The sequence below is a fragment of the Cavia porcellus genome, unplaced genomic scaffold, assembly GCF_034190915.1.
Source record: "Cavia porcellus strain 051 isolate PalLab524CR breed Dunkin Hartley unplaced genomic scaffold, mCavPor4.1 scaffold_12, whole genome shotgun sequence".
NCBI lineage: Eukaryota > Metazoa > Chordata > Mammalia > Rodentia > Caviidae > Cavia > Cavia porcellus.
The window spans coordinates 80534592-80550857 of record NW_026947495.1 but is presented as its reverse complement, the minus strand read 5'-3'; the positions used below and the strand labels follow the sequence as shown (position 1 = coordinate 80550857).

The 16266-nt window shown below is 48.8% G+C and overlaps 1 protein-coding gene across 4 annotated transcripts in view; it reads left to right on the top strand.

The window, feature by feature from the left end:
* Window positions 1-16266, top strand: part of Hecw2 (HECT, C2 and WW domain containing E3 ubiquitin protein ligase 2) — a 345745-nt gene that overhangs the window by 320806 nt on the left and 8673 nt on the right. For all 4 annotated transcript variants that reach the window (XM_063259473.1, XM_063259475.1, XM_063259474.1 and 1 more), the window contains 5 exons: window positions 102-231; window positions 1160-1306; window positions 1982-2096; window positions 4634-4719; window positions 5623-5735. In XM_063259473.1, coding sequence (XP_063115543.1) covers window positions 102-231; window positions 1160-1306; window positions 1982-2096; window positions 4634-4719; window positions 5623-5735 — 591 coding nt within the window. The remainder of the gene's footprint in view (window positions 1-101; window positions 232-1159; window positions 1307-1981; window positions 2097-4633; window positions 4720-5622; window positions 5736-16266) is intronic.

Sequence of the window (16266 nt, the reverse complement as noted above, 5' to 3'; positions counted from 1 at the left end):
TGTTAAAAATTTGATCTCGTTCCTGCAAACTTGCTTTATTCCTGACTCTGGGTTCTTGCCAGTAGCTGAGTGCCTGTGTTTGCTTCTGTTTGTCCCCTTAGCCTGTGTGATCTGAGCGATCTTGAGTACCTGGATGAAGAGTTCCACCAGAGCCTGCAGTGGATGAAAGACAATGACATCCATGACATCCTGGACCTCACGTTCACCGTGAACGAGGAAGTGTTCGGGCAGGTCTGTGCGGGGCGCACTCCTTGTGGGGTCGCTGGAGTGCAGCTGGTGAAAAGTTAATTCCGCAGCTCAGATCGGGTGCTTGTTTATTTGGGTCTTATCAGGCGATCTAAACACAGGATTGCGCTCAATGATGGTATTTTTGGTTATGAGGGTTATTCTGTGCCAACTGCAGCTTAAGACATTCTCATTCATAGATTATAATAAGCCTTTATATGTCACACACAATCTTTATTTCCAAAAGTGTATCCATGGAAGATACACTCGCACATACCTTCTATGTAATAACTGTGTGCTGATAGAGAATATGGTTTTTAACAGTCTCTGAATATGAAGTTACCAAATTGTCATATGTAGTTAGCTCATTCAGATTTCAGAACTTGATTGAAATTGATTGAAACTTGATTGAAACTGAGGGAATATTGATAGTATTTTGGAGAAGGCTTGAAAACGCAGCTTAAATTGGTTTATTTCAAAGTTGGTAGAATCGTAGATTAAAAGATTTCTTCCAGCAATTACATCTTAGTTCTTATAAGGCACTAGCTTGTGGCTTGTTTTTTGAACTTCACGTATTTTGAAACAATAAGTTCTCAATTCAACATGCACTTGAGTGTAATTGTGTTCGCTGAAGTAGATCTTCAGTACTGGCTCTGTGCATGCAGTGGATTCTGAATGGTGGAGGAATTTGTGGAAAGGGTTTTGTCAAACATTCAGACAGTGGGTACCCGGAGCCACCCATCAGCATTTAAAAAACAGTTGACCACACCAGACCACACCAGTGCGTTGTTTAGAGCAGCCAGGCTACACGCTTGGGCTTGGTCCCTGGCATCTCCTCTGTACCTCTCTGTCCCTGAGCTCAGCAGGCTCCCCGGGGGGTTGGGTGGGCACAGGTGGCAGTGTTCTAACACCCAGTGTGTTGCTTTCCGGTCAGATTACTGAACGGGAGTTAAAGCCAGGGGGTGCCAACATCCCGGTGACGGAGAAGAACAAGAAGGAGTACATTGAGAGGATGGTGAAGTGGCGCATCGAGCGGGGAGTGGTGCAGCAGACCGAGAGCCTGGTGCGCGGCTTCTACGAGGTAAGGACGCGCAGGCAGCCTGGACCGCGTCCTCCAGCGCTTTCCGTGCCTGCAGCGTTCCCATCCCCCCGCTGGGCTCCAGTTACTGCGATTGCTCTTTTCATTTCAAAAGTCCAGCTTTTCTTGCCTCCTTGGAAAGTACGCACTTCAAAGTCTAATGCCCTCCTTAGGGAAAAACCAAAGTGAACGTGAGGACACAATTGCGAGTAGCATTTGATGCTTCCGTGACCTCTCAGATTTGTGCTTAAACACAGTAATCAGATCTCACGCTGGATCTGTGAAATACTCGAGGACTAGCAGGAGTCATTATGTGTCTGTCTTCCATATGACTTTTTTTGGGAGGAGCATTAGATCTATTTTCAAAAGAGAAAAGCAAATAGTTTCATCAGCGGTCAGTTACAAAGCAGGACTTTTCCCATCGAGGACTGAGCTGCTTGGCTCTGAGGTGGATGAGAGCAGGCATGCTCTGGATAGTGCAGCTAGGCAGCAAACGGACTTCACTGAGCTCATCTCACCCACTTTACACTAAATGTAGCAACACCCCGTATTTACAGAGACCCTTGCCGTGTTTCAGATGCTTCCCTGGGGTGCACTGGGTGACCCCAGGACTCCCCGTGCCCTCCTTTCCCATACTTCCCCAGGCGCAGCATGCCCTGTACTCTCTCCGTCCCACAGGTGGTGGATGCCAGGCTGGTCTCTGTGTTCGATGCACGTGAACTGGAACTGGTCATCGCGGGCACCGCTGAAATAGACCTGAGTGACTGGCGAAGCAACACAGAATACAGAGGAGGTGAACTCTGACTTGAGGGTGGCTGGGCTTCGGGTCCCCGTTGAAGGGAGGCGTAGCTCAGCATGCCAGGCGTGACAGATACTTGCATGCTGATCAGAGGTCTGCGGTGATCTCCATGGAGACACCAAGCAAGGGAGACTCCTGATCTCCCAGCCGCTCCTCCGGCACAGCGGGGAGGTGCTGTATGTGCCCCACCCGAGGGTGTCATCATGCCTCACTGTGTGAGAGCCAGCGTGTCCACAGGACAGCTCGTGAGTTACTTTGTAGTGCTGTCACTGCAGCTCTAGGAGCTGACAGCTGCTGTCCTCCCTCCACCAGTCCCATTGGTCCACCTTCATGCTAAGGCTTCCCGCTTTAGCCTCCTCCAGCCGGTGGACCGCTGGCTGCTTGCAGGTCAGGGTGAGACACTTGACCCGGAAAGACGCAGTGCTTGAAATTCACTAAGTGCATTGGCCAAGTCCCACTCAGTGGGAGCTTACATTCAGCTGAAAAGGAGGCAGCTGTAAGATGAACTTCAGTGGGAAGCGATGGAAGTGGATTTTGGTGAATCAGGAAGAATTTTCGTTTAGTAACTAGGACCAAAGGAGTTGACATTTAATTGTTACATCTGGGACCTAGTGGTACTCAAGGGTTAGTTTTGCCTCATAATTTTAAGCAAAGAAGGACTGCATTTTCTGGGAATTTGTTACATATTAGAAAGTCTTCAGAAATACCAGTTGTTTTCTGGTTTGGGTTTTGTTTCTTAACTCAGAACAGAAGCTGGTATAGCTTAGTGTCAGATAAACGGAGAGCGGAACAGGGCTCCCGTTACCTCTCAGCTGGGGCAGATCGGCAACAACCACCACCATAATTTTACAAGTCTGGAGTAAAAACATGGCTTAACACTCGCCAAATCGCTCTTGCTTGTGCCCCTGCCTGGCTCTCCTGGCCTCCCCTGGTGGGCAGCTGGCCTCGCTTGCCGGATTTCTCTGGGAAATTATATTAAATTGAAGTTCTGATTGCTGCTCTTCCTGAAGTCAGTTTTCCAGTTGGCCCCGTGGATACTCCTCAGATAGCTTTGGTTTTTATAACCAGACTACTTTTACTGACTTGAACGTAATTTCTTACTGTGCCCATGACTTACATTTTTCCATAAATATTATTTGCTCAGTCTTCCGCCTCACCCCCACGAAAGTCTGACAGCATCGCAGTTCACCCAGGCAGCCACTTTAGTATTTATTTGGTATAAAGCTTCGTCGCCCTGTCTGACTCATCAAGGATGACACAGATGGAGCCGTAAATGTTATCAAGCGAGAGCCCGGGGGTATGCAGATAAGGGGCAGACACATCTGCTAACCCAGCTCACTGGCACGAAGGACAGAACACACTGCGCGGCCTCTCACCGCATGTGCACAGGCAGGGAATCCCATTAGACGCATTCAGTTCTTCTCCCAGGAAGGCGTAGCCCAGACAGCAAGGGGACCCTTACGCACAGAAGACTTGGATGCTCCAAAATGCCAACGGTGCGCTTGTTTTATAGACAAAAGCACCACTCACTCGGAACCAAATCGTTTAGTCTCTACCAGAACCTGCACAGGACCTGCGGGTCACCGTGCCCAGTCGTTTTGATTTACCCAACTCCTGGGTCTCTCTTCTCCAAGGGGCACTAAATGCCCTTGATGAAAAGGCAAAGTGCAAGGTGAGAGGCCTTCAGATCCTACACTACAAGTGGAATGGTCTCTCCCCATCCTGTTTAGTTTTTGACTGCTGAATCAAAGTGAAAGCTTTGATGAACGTGAAGCACGACTAGCCATTGGCTTGCATCCTGGTCAGACTTCCCTCTGAACTTAATTTTCACAGAGAGGTCTTAGGAGACACAGCGACCACCTTGACTCCCTGTGCGTGATACTCTGACATTTCATTAAATTCTGCTGAGCTATGCAATAAAAGCAAAACTCAGTTGATGATTGGTGAGAATTTATTGGTCAAAGGACTTAAAGGTCACTTTCCCTTTTTATGAGTAAATCAGTATGAAAGTACTTTGGTTTTAAAATATGAATATTAAGTGTAGCTTTTAAAAAAGAGCTTTCAGTTCAGTGTTCCCGTGTGTAAATGCCTTGATTAATGTCCCTCCTTCACCTGCCAGCGAAGGTCTCTTGCTTTGCCTTGGTTCTCCCTGAGCTTAGCACAATGCTTGGCACAGTGGTAGCAAAGATCACTTCTTACGTAAATGATCAAAAGAGTCACACATTTCTCATACCAGCAGTTATATTTGTTAGAAAGAGTACAGCTAAAATAAGCTGTTTGTTGTTCTTGCCACTGTTTTCCTTCAGTGACCACTAAACAAAAACAGCCCTCAGTTTCATGGAGGGTTGTCTTCATCGTAACTCTTTACAGTCATAGGATCATATTTACCCTGCTGTTCGTCAGTCTGAAATTATCAACAGTCTCTAAAGAGTCCAAGATGATGCTTTAGGTTGGGGGGTCTTCGTTGGGTAACTTCTTGGGGTAGGAGCGAAGACTGAGTGTAACAAAGGCTTTCCCCGCTGCTCCGCTAGGGTACCACGACAATCATATCGTGATCCGGTGGTTCTGGGCTGCGGTTGAAAGGTTCAACAATGAACAGCGACTGAGGTTGTTACAGGTAAGAGGTCACCGTGAACCCTCGCGGTGCCATACTGTCACTGTTGGAAGGGTCTGTTTTACTAATTTCTAACTGTGCCCCATAAATACATACTGTCTGTCTGCAAATGAGGGCTCCACTGAGCCCATCCTCTTCCGGTCACATGGTGACAGGACCCCGTGGCTCTGTGAACACCCGGGTCAAGTCACAGCCTTTCCCTAGTGGCACACAGCATGGAGTCCAGTCCAACGTCTGCCCGCAGGACAGCCGGCCGCTTCAGTGAGAGGCCCAGGCTCGCTTGCAGCCAGCATCCCTAGCAGGAGAATGAGATGCTGCTCAGTCCTTCGAGGGTCCTGGTTCCTGGGTAAAGAGGCCTTTCTCCCACTTTGACTGACTCCATGAACTAGGAAGACAGTGGCATTCAGCACTGGGAAAACACACTCACTTTGGTTTGTTTTTGGACGTCACATTTCTGGTTGTGCAAGGCACCTGCTAGTTGGATACAGAACTATCAGCCATGGGGAGGCCTCTCGGGTTCTCAGGCAGAGTTTCGAGGAGCCCGGGCCTAGTTCCTTGGGGTTAAGGGTTTGGATCTCAGATCTGCAGGCCAAGAAACTGTTGCTGCAGGGCTGAGGCTGAGTCTGCGTGGACTGGTTGATATGCTCCCCTTGTTCATCTCTCACATCCCTGGCCGAGCATCTGAGTAGACGAGGTGCACGGAGTGTCTGTTTCTGCACCCCTCCGAACCCCTCTCCCACCCCGTGTAATGAACCCTCCTTCCCCATCTGCCAGCTGCTAGTGTTAGGGTCCTGCCACGCTGGGGAAGCTTCTGTCCTCTGAACTCCCCACTGCTCCTCCCGGGAGCCCTGCGTGTGAAGACGCGGCCCCTCAGCCTTCACCCTCTCCTCTCTCTTGGGTCGACAGTTCGTCACGGGCACCTCCAGCATTCCCTATGAAGGATTCGCTTCTCTTCGAGGGAGCAACGGCCCCAGAAGGTTCTGTGTGGAGAAGTGGGGGAAAATCACCGCTCTTCCCAGGTAAAATAAAATTAACTTTTCCTTATTGCCACTGCAGGCGCTCTAGGGGAGCCCTCAGATGCGTGTTTATATTTTATGTTAAAAGTCTGGCAGAAGGTGGAGCATAGTGGTGCCCACCTGTAATCCCAGTACTTGGGAGGCTGAGGCAGGGGGATCGCTGTGAGTTCGAGGCCAGCCTGGGCTACAAAGTAAGACCTTGTCTAAAAAAAAAAAGTTTGGGAAGAAAGTTTTTACAATGAATGTGTCTCTATTACTTTCCTCAATAAAAAAAAAAAAAACCAAGGTCTCCTCAGTTAAACTTAAACTATCTACACCCACATCTCAAAACACAAAGCACAGCCAGCGAGCAGGCCGTGTCTCAATACCTGGCTGGTGTTACTAGACAGGCCGCGGTCACCGTCATGTTTGCCCTTGAATCTAGGTGTTTGCAGGAGTTCTAGTTTCACGTTTATAGCTGTGTAGAATCCCTACACGGAGATGACCGTAGCGCGGCTAAAGTGTATCACTCTGCACAGGGCAGCCCTCTGCTCCTTTAGCCCGCATTGTTCACTCTGTCTGCACACACGTGCTCTCTAACGTGACCTAGGGGTGGACGATTGCTGCTACATGCATGAGGCTGGTAAAGTAGGGTGTGTGGAGTGACAAAGAAAAAGCAAGTGTTAGAGATCAACTGGTGATAACCAGAGCTGGACAAAAGCAAAGGAGGGGAAAGGAACAGAGGAGGAATGGATTCCTTTCCAGTCCAGGCCGTGGTGAAACTGCAGAAATTTTGAAGTGAGAGAGATCTCAGATCACCTCTGACTTTATGACAGCCTCCCCCGAGGCTGGTGGGCGCTCGGTTCTCTGACATGCCGATAGAGATGACTTGAGGAGCGGTTGTGTCAGTGGAGTACGGTGATACGAATGTCCAAAGACGTCACCATGGACTGAAGAGCAGCTAACGCTGAGGAATCTGGCACTTACGGCACTGAGCTAAATCCCGGCCAAGACGCCGATTCTTAGGAATTGGGCTCAGTATCAGCCAGGGACCAGGGCGCTGAAAACACACCACTGCTTCAGCCACCTCCTTACTGTCTGGCTGCTCAGTAGGACAGATCTGGGAGGTTAGGGTTTCATTATTTAAAGAACTAGTTCGCTTTACATACGCTGGGGAAATGGGTGTTTTCTCCCTGTAACACTTTCCAGAAGTAATCAAAATATACACTTAATGTTTAAATTTTTAAAAATTATTACAATAAAAGACGCGTAGCCATCCCTTTCCCTTGAGCACACTTACCCACTGTTCCTACCACCTTCTGAAGCAGCTCTGGAGCTCTTTCCTGAGTATCTGTACAAAATGGCACAAAAAATGTGAATGCTGCTGCCAAGCCCCATCCAGTGGAAAAGCAGCTCCTGAAAACACGACGCTGAGTCCTCCCCCGCCTTCACCGGATCTGGCACTGCGCAGCTCTTCCCCAAAGTCAAAATGGCCACGAAAGAAAAACGTTTTGAATCCATTCAGGATGTCAAGGCAGCCAGGACAGCACAACTGAAGACCCTCAGGGAGGAGGACTGCAGAGCTGCTGCAGAAAGGGCCAGGGTGAGGGGATCCTGTGTCAGAGTGAGGGGGAGTGTCTGAGCAGGATGGATGGCCATGCGTCTTTTACTGTAGTGGGTTTTTAAATTTCAGCATTCACCATAGTCAATAATCATGTCTCATATTTACATCTCAAAGGCAGATTTAAGCTGTCTCAGCTAAGGCTTTTACCTCTTTGGGAAACCTAACAATTACTATGAAAAATACAGAAAAAAAGCCAATTAGTTATGTCACCTTTCTGTGGAAATTCATTTTTGGGAAGACACTAGAGTATGTGGGATAAACCGTAGCAGTGAACAGACCTGTAGGTTGTTTATATTTAATCCCAGAGATTTTCACACTACAGCCTCCATTTCCTTCTTCCTGCTTCCGAGGGTTAAATGCAGTTGTGCCGTGGTCTCTGGCCTGAGTAAGGACCTGGTCGGTGGCGGCTGCATTGTGATTTCAGTCCGGCACTGACGTATAAGAGGCCCTGGTAGACAGAAGGGGCAGAGGGCTGGGGTCGGACGCCGGGTCCACATCCCCGCGGTCTCCAGCTGTGATGGGAACTGTCCAGATCCTAGACCTCCAGGTGCCAGCTGACGGGGCTGCAGGAGGCCAGGAGGGGTGGCAGGTTGGGAATGTGGGCCAAGCGCCTCTTCCTCCCTTCACGGAGACCTCAGGGGTTCTGCATTCTAGTTTTGCCCTGATCATAGACTTGCACAAGTGAAGACGGTACCGCCTGCATCTGTAAAACAGGAACAGCGGTGCGGAGCACAGAGAATGTTCACGTGACCCCGTGAGACGTTTGTGAAGATTTTGGGGATGGTGATTTGCTCTCCTTGATCCCAGATCTTTTAGCCCAAACCTCGGTAAACCTGTGGCTGCAGTTCTTCACTCACATCTGCTCCACAAAAGAGCCATCTGGAGGAAATAAAGATAAGAAGGACTTAGAGCCTGCAAGGAGAGTTTCAGCAGGAGCAGTGTCTTCCCTGGCAAAACCTGCGGCCCCCTTTGCGAAGTCTAGGAACCTTGATGTGAAGAAGATCTGTAAGTTCTGTCTAAGGAGATGGTTTCAGAGCCCCACATGGCTGCCTCCCACCCCCAGAGCGGGCATCCCCAAACCGTCTTCGTGGGATGTCTAAGTCACAGCGTGAACAGCTGATCCATCTCGCAGTGGTCAGCCCCGTGGACTGCCTTTCCCTGTTAATGAACACTGAAGATGTGACCGTGAGAGGTGGTGTCCTTCTTCCTTAACAGATGATCCTGAAGAAGCCTGGCATAGCTGTCCTGGGAGAGTGCACAGGCTACGGATGCCCTGGGACGTCAGAGCCTCGAGGGAGGTGTGCAGTCTGCTGTGATGGGGCGGATCCCGGGCCTTTCACCCTCCCAGGCCAGCGGGTCTGAGTCCCTCTGCTCTCTCTGAGTTCCTGCTCTCACTTAATGGCTAAGAAATACATTCAGATATGTGTGGTGGTCGCTGAAGCCAGCATGGGCTGAACCTTGGCACTTTGCTGTGTCTCTCTTCTGCAGTGCTAACGTAACCGCGGACCTAGTTTGTCTATGGTGATGAGGACCCAGGGTGTCTCCGCAGAGACCGACAGCTGCAGCCCTGGTCGCACTTGCTCTGCTTGGTGGCTGGTGCCTGGTTAGCTGTGTCTGCCTTCCTGCAGGACACTTCTATCCCGTGGTGGGCTTCGCGAGAGGACACTAAATTCGTTTCATGGCAGCTGCTTTTAAGTGGCCCCCAGTGGGGCGCTCAGGCTTTGCCTGGAAGATGGGGACAGAGCTCCTGGCTCATCCCCGAGGTGCTACTCAGAGAGAGGAGGCACTCGAGGGTCAGATGGCTGGGCTCACCCTGAGCGGGCGAGCGACAGTTTCTGCCAGGGAGGAAAACGCTGATTTTTGAAGATGGCTGCGCCTGGAGGTTAGAATGAATGAAATGCTCTCCAAGATAAGAAGTTAAATATAAAAACTGATTATGAAATAAGTATCTCAGGGAGACAATGTTTTGACAGCAGAACAGAACTTAAAAACGGTAAAATTGAGGCCAAGGTGCAGTGCCTGTGTGGCAAGGGCAGGGTCCTGAGTTTGATTCCTGTGCAAAACTAATAAAAGATAAAAGTATTCTTTTTTATTTTAAAGAAAAAAAAAACAATAAAAACAATGGTACAAAATTTCAAAACAAGATTGTAGGAGAATAAGATTGTAGGAGAATACTGGTTAGTAACAATAGGTATTGTTATCTTCAAAGCAGTTGCTCATATTATAAGATATAAAGATGAAAAATTAGTCAAGTAATTTAGGCACACATCTTTCTTTTCAATGAACTAATAGCAGCTAGTAGTTTAACTAACATGACTATTGTGTGTGTGTGTGTGTGTGTATGTAATTTCTCCTTTCTCTTTTCCTTTCCTCCATCCAGTTTCTCTTTCCTTTTGAACAGTTCCTTCCCACTTCACAATATTTATTTACATTTTGTATCTTATTTACTCTTTCAGTTTCTTATTCTAGGGAGACAATCTGATGTTTACACATGTGAGTCTGACTTACCTCACTTATAATTATGGCCTCCAGTTGTATCCACTTCCCTATAAATGTCTCAAGTTTATTTTTCTTTATAGCTGAGCAGTAACCCATTGTATAAAAATTATTCTTTAAAAATGGCAGCTTTTTTATTTTTATTATAACAAGAAAATGTCTTACAAAGAAGATATATAGTAAAGATATAGATATAAAGATATATATATGTTTAAGTAAGTTAAGTATATATTTAAATATATACACACATGCCAGTTGAAAACCAATCCCTGAGATAAACTGTGTTAGTGTTTTGGAGTATGTTTTCACTCATTCCTTCAAATACCCACATTTGTGCACACATGCGTGCACACGCACATTAGACCAAAAGGACAATTGTACTGTGTAATCTGTGTGACCTGCCTTTTGTTTGCCACGTATCAGCAGTCATGAACCTCTTTCTATGTCATTAAACTTCATCCTACAGTAGTTCAGTTTTACCTCCTCTGGTACAGAGAGCATTGTCTGCTCTCAGAGTGAGCTAATAGCTTTTGAATAGACAAAGAACTGAGCAGTTCTAACATATAATGTCACTTTTCTCAGTTAAAAAAAAAAAAGCTGGGCAAAGTGTCCCATGTGATGATCCTAGCCACTCAGGAAACTGAGGCAGGAGTGTCACAAAGTCCGTCTAGGCAACTTGGCAAGACCATGTCCCAAAATTAAAACAAAAATGGTTTTCAGGGACAGAGATACAGTTCAGTGCTAGAGCACCTTCCTAGAATGCGTAAGGCCCTGGGTCAATTCCCAGTACCACCAAGAAAATAAAGTGAGCGAAAGGATGAGCCCCGGAGGCCCCATATTTGCTCCAAAGCAGCTTCTAGGTCTCCCCAGTTCTCCACCATCTGCTGGTCGAGGACCCACTGGCCGGATATTCTCCAACCTTGGTCTTCTCCCCAGCCTGCTCTCCGACATAGGGCCCTTTCCCAGTCTCTCCTCTGTGTCTCCCACTCAGTTCTGAGTAATAGTAATATTTAGGATTTTACTTTGTTCTACCACCAAATCTGCATGGACTAACAAAAATTACCATGGTGTCTAGTATTAATGCATAGTATTAATGGGATACCTCTTTTGGATTGGTCTTTACTTTGGAAGGTGTGTAAAATTATCATTAAAAAATATACCATGTCTGAAAAGGAGACTTCACAAAAAGAAAAGTGAGCGGAGGAACCTGGGAATGTTTAAGGGAGGGAAAGGAGTTTACTTCCTATCTGAACAGAGGAGCGGACAGTCCACGTCAAACCGACTGCCGGGCTTTGCAAGCACCCACTCGTATTTTCAAGTGTGTGTTTGTAGGTGCCTGTTAGGTGAGCTCACTGTCTTCCCTTGGCCTCAAGAACAGAAACAAGTTTGGGTTCATCTCCTCCCAGCACCTGTCCACACCACAGCCACCTCACCATCCCACGCACGGCTCCCCATCCGCTTAGCCACTGCTGGGAGCTGCTGAGAGCCCCAGTTACCCCTCCCTCCCTGGATGTACCGGACAGTGGTAAAACTAAAATCTAAACTCCTTCGCAAGCCCTTCCAGTGGGGACCCTGCCATGACCCCCATTGCAGCCTGGACATGCTGTCACATCCTTCAGTCTCGCAGTGTGCCTTTCTCGCCAGACTCCCCTGCTGGGACATGGCTGCCTGGACTGCTCTTCTGAGAGATCTTTCTGGAACCAGGGACTCAGCTTGGGCACAGGCTCCCCAGAAAGCTCCGCCTCACTTCTTCACCTCGTTTCCTGCACAGGACTCATGATGAGTTGGTGTCCAGTCCCTGCTTCCTGGTGGGGTCACCTGGCTCCCTCTAGAACAGGACGCCTTGGGAACAAAGACTCTGAATTGTCTCAGCGTTGTGCCTGGCACTGAACCTATTCCTGGTGCACAGTGAAACTGCATTTGGCAAATACTTAAATTCGAGGGGTAACTTTGGACCTGTGTAGAGAAGATACCCCACATTGCATTTGTGCCTCTGTATCCTCATCTGAAAAACTGACAGCAGATACTGATACTCACATGGCGAAGTATTAAACAGCATATGCAGAGTGCTTAAAATGAAGCCTAGGACATCACTTCAGAAACGGAACCGTTAGGACTTTCTAACATGTTGCCTGGGGCAGAAAGTGTGCTGCGGCCCCAAGATACTTACCTTTCGTTTGGACTTCCAAGAATGCCCATCCTCGGGACCAGTCTATCTGCTGAAAAATACCCATCCGCTGTCTTTCCCCAGGGCCACACACAGCTACGAAGTTATAAGCCCCGAACACTCGGTTTCTTCTACATCTTCTGCATAGATACAGCAACCCCGCTGTAGGGGCACCCCATTCTGTGTTTATAGGTCCAGCTGCATCTTCACTAACATGGCCTAACGCGACCTTGAAATGAGACACTGACAGTTCCAGTGCCTCTAGCCAGCCGGGAAAGATTGATCATTCTTACAGGAGCAAAACCTAAGGAAATAGGAATCGATCTCCATCCACGTGGACCTTGAAACACGGGGAGGGCAGTGCTAGATATTCACACCACAGGTGGCTGGCTTCATTGTCCACCACATGGCGTGAAAACTGAGTAGTTGGAGTGGCCAGTAAGTACTGGGGAATTCCTGTCCCTTAATTGTCATCTGTGGAACTCCTGGCAAGGTCCCTGGTCATACTGTGTGGCCATGGGTATCTGTGATGGTGTCTTTCCAACCATTTCTGCTCTCACCTGTGGTTTACTGAAAAGTCAGTGAGTATGTTCAAGAAATGGTGAATACTTTTAACAAGTTATACTGTTCTTTCTGTAAGCAGAGCTGCCTAGGCTAACCAAACTGTCACCCTATTCCTCCCTCGAATCCTGTCATTGTGTGATGGGTGACTGTGGATTTGCCGTGCTGACTGCAAGCTCTGGATTTGCCCTCTGTGCCCTATGCATTTCCAGCAGCAGCTGCCTGGTTTCAGGATGCCTCTGCTGCCCATCTGTACGTCCAGTCGCTGGCTCTCATGGTGCTGTGGGACCAGGGGGAGGAGTCTTTTGCGCATGTGCCTGGCTTCCCCTCCAGCCTTACCCTACCCCACCCCCCAGCCTGGCTGGTCACCTGCGCATGCTTCCTGTTGGCATGGTGTGTGCTCAGGCTTCTGGGCCAACTGCTGGGAACATCTTCCTTCTGGTTGATCCAGAAGAGTCCTGCGCACCCACAAATCCCTGCAGCCTTGGCCCAGATCCATGCCCCGCGCCGCTCCCCAGGGCAGCCTTGTAACTCACTGTGTTAGCAATGTTTGTGTGCAGAGCCGCTGAGAGCCCACAGGAATCTTTGGGATTCACTGAACAAAGGTGGCTCAGTCTCCTGGAGAAACTCAGCCCCAGGTGTGGCCTAGGACTCCAGAATCTCAGCCCGAGGAAGGCTGGACTCCAGGGCCACCGCCCCGGGCAGTGCCCTGGAACAGAGTGCAGGCCACAGAGCCTCGAGGGTGCCTGTCGCCTGTGTGTCGCAACCTAAGGGCAGAAACCTGACTTTTCCCTCCACATCTACGAAGAGCAGGCCCAACACGCACGCACGGCATTCTGTATTCACTAAGGTTTCCTTTGTAAGTGGAGGGTCAATGAAATGGAAAGCAAGTCAGAAAATTTAAGTTTTATTCATCAGAGCACTTTATGTGGGAATGACAAGCTTTCACAGGAAGAGAGCTTAGAGCGGGAAATAATAAGAGGGCCTGTGCATGAGAGAGGTTGGCCTTTGGGGGAGCTGGAAAGAAGCACAGCCTTGTCACCTACAGCGTGGGACAACCGTGAGAACTGTGGGTACACAGGAACCTCGGGGCCACCTGTGAGCACTTTCAGACAGCTAAGATTTAGACCTGCCAGATTCTAGCACAGGAGGACATGTTTCCAAAAATATCTTGACCTTGACACGGTGATAAATTTCCAGAGTCCTTGGGAATTCTCTAGAGCAATTTAAGCATTTGTTTTCAGGTTAATTGCTTGGTAAAGAGGTGGAAATCTGAAAGAAGAACCAAACTCTGAAGGGTTACACACCACTGCCAAATGAACAGTAAGACAGTGCTGACACTTCCCAGATGTGATGGGAGCAGGAAGAGCTGTACCTGCTGGATCAGGCTGGTGGTTTCTCCTCCCCTCTCTCTCACTCTTTAAAATCTTGTCTGTAATCTCTGCTTTGTCTTAAATTTTGGATGCTTATACAGAAATCACTTCTGGGAGAAGGGGGACCAAATAAGTTATTCATGCACACACCCGTGCACCAGTCTGTGATTGCGTGCTTCCGGCTCACTGGACTCTGATAAACACCTCACCTTCTACAGGGAAAAAGAGAGGGAACCCATGAGCTCCGGGTTAGCATTTCAGGGACTCAGAAAGCACCGAGAGATCTACTAGGGTAGACCAGATGTCTGCAGGGCTTCTAAATCTTTTTGATTTTGATGCCAGCGTGATTTTGCAAAGATGGGTTCAGACCTGCTCTGGAGCCACTGTAGCTATGTGGGTTAAACTGAGATGAACTTGTTACAGCTCCAGCATCGCTGGCTTCAAAGGTCTGAGAAATGTTCTTTGACGGAGACCGAGTAGCTGGATGCACTTCCGCTGCTGATGCCAGCACTGCCCCGTGGTCCTCCCCTTATTTTCTAGCAGCTTTCTTAGGACTTGCAATGGGATGGAGACGGTTATGTAAAGCCTTGGTGGACTTTGTTTTGCTTTTTTTTTTCCTTCCTGTTTTTGGCTCATATAGCAAGTTCATGGTAATTATTGAGCAATTTATTTTAACCACACTATTCCTCAATTTCCTTATTAGTAATGTCATCTTGTTGTCTTGTTTATAAGCAGCTCTGAAACATTTGCAAGCACACAAAATGTTGGTAAGTATCCAGAGTAGATATCCTTATTTCTAAGCTACTTGCTGGCTTTCTGATTGTGGCGGCTGCCCACCTCAGACTTATCTGAAGTGATTGCTAAAATGCAGAATCCCAGGCCCCCTCCAAACCTGCTGAATTAGAATTCCAAGGGATGCAACCAGGATCTGTGTTCAGGCTGGGTGTGTGGCCACGCCTGCAATCTCAGCGGTCAGAGGCCCAAGGCAGGAAGATCATGAGTTTGAGCCCACCTGGGCCACGTAGCCAGACCCTGTCTCAAAATAAAACAAAACAAAATGATTGAAACAGACATCTCCTTGGGTGAGTCTGATGCACTCCAGAGTATCACTTTGAGTGCCTCTGTTTTTCGGTAAACCTGAGATCGAATTCAGAGAGTTGGATCACTTAAAAATCCCCTGGTATCTCCCAGGGTTTTCTGGGCTAACGCAGGCCCGACCATGTTCCCCAGAGGTACTGCAGATTGTGATTCACTTGTTCCTTTAAAAACTACCTTCAGCTTACTTTGGCTTTCCTTGTCCTCACAGTGGAGGTGACTGGTAGGACTGGCCGTTCCTAGTCAAGGGTGGCATGAAATTAACACCCCTGATTCGGAAAAGGATGATGCTGGCCAGCCATGTCTGCCTGTTGTCGGCTTAGGGCTGGGCTTCCCCTAGGAGCCCAGGGTGCAGCTCCTGTGCTGGATTTGACCGCTGTCTTGTTTATGACCCTGAGGATTTGTTTAGGACCCTGTTTATGTCCCCTGTCCCTCAATCTCATGTGATCCTATCCCCTCCTCACGAAGCAGCTTCCAGAGGAGCAGTGTGGATTGCTCAGGACAGCTGTGTGATGGGGACTGCTTTGCTCAGCCAGGTGGGGTACAGTGAGCAGTAATAACACTCTTTCTTCTGTGTGGAGGGGAACAGAAAGGAGTGCCCCTCTTCCCTGTGGGTAGAGACTGACAAGGGAGCGTGGGCTCCTGGAGGTGCCAACCCAGTATCGTGGTGTCCACAGAGGTGTCACAGAAGCCTCGGGAACACAGCAGAGGTTCCCCTTCTCTGCTCATGCCTAGGAGGAAAGATCGCTGCTCACCCCAGCTTCCCCCCCACCGCCTGCCCTCGGAGACACCTGCGCTGCCCTTTGCCGCGTTGCCACCTCCTGTCTTGGAGGTGCCCTGCCTTTGAGCCATGTTACTGGTTTCCCTGTTGTTGAAAACCAGCTAAACCAATCGCACAAACAGCAGCTTCCACACACACGGTCACCATCTCGCTGCCCCGAGGACCCACAGTGGTGCAGAGGTGCAGCCTGGAGCCCCCGCCTGCATCTCGGCCTCCTCCTCTTCTCCTCATGCAGCCTGGGCAGGGGCTGTGCCAACCCTGAAGCCCGAGCTCACGGCACCTTCCTTCTTCCGGCACAGTGAGGGTCTTTATAGCTTAGCACATACATCACCACACAATGCTGACACTTTGGAAGTGAATGCATTTCATTTCCACTCAGATGGCAGCTATTAAAAATTAAAACATTTAAAAACATGAACAGAAAATAAGTGTTGGAAAGAGTGGGAGGAGCCAGGACC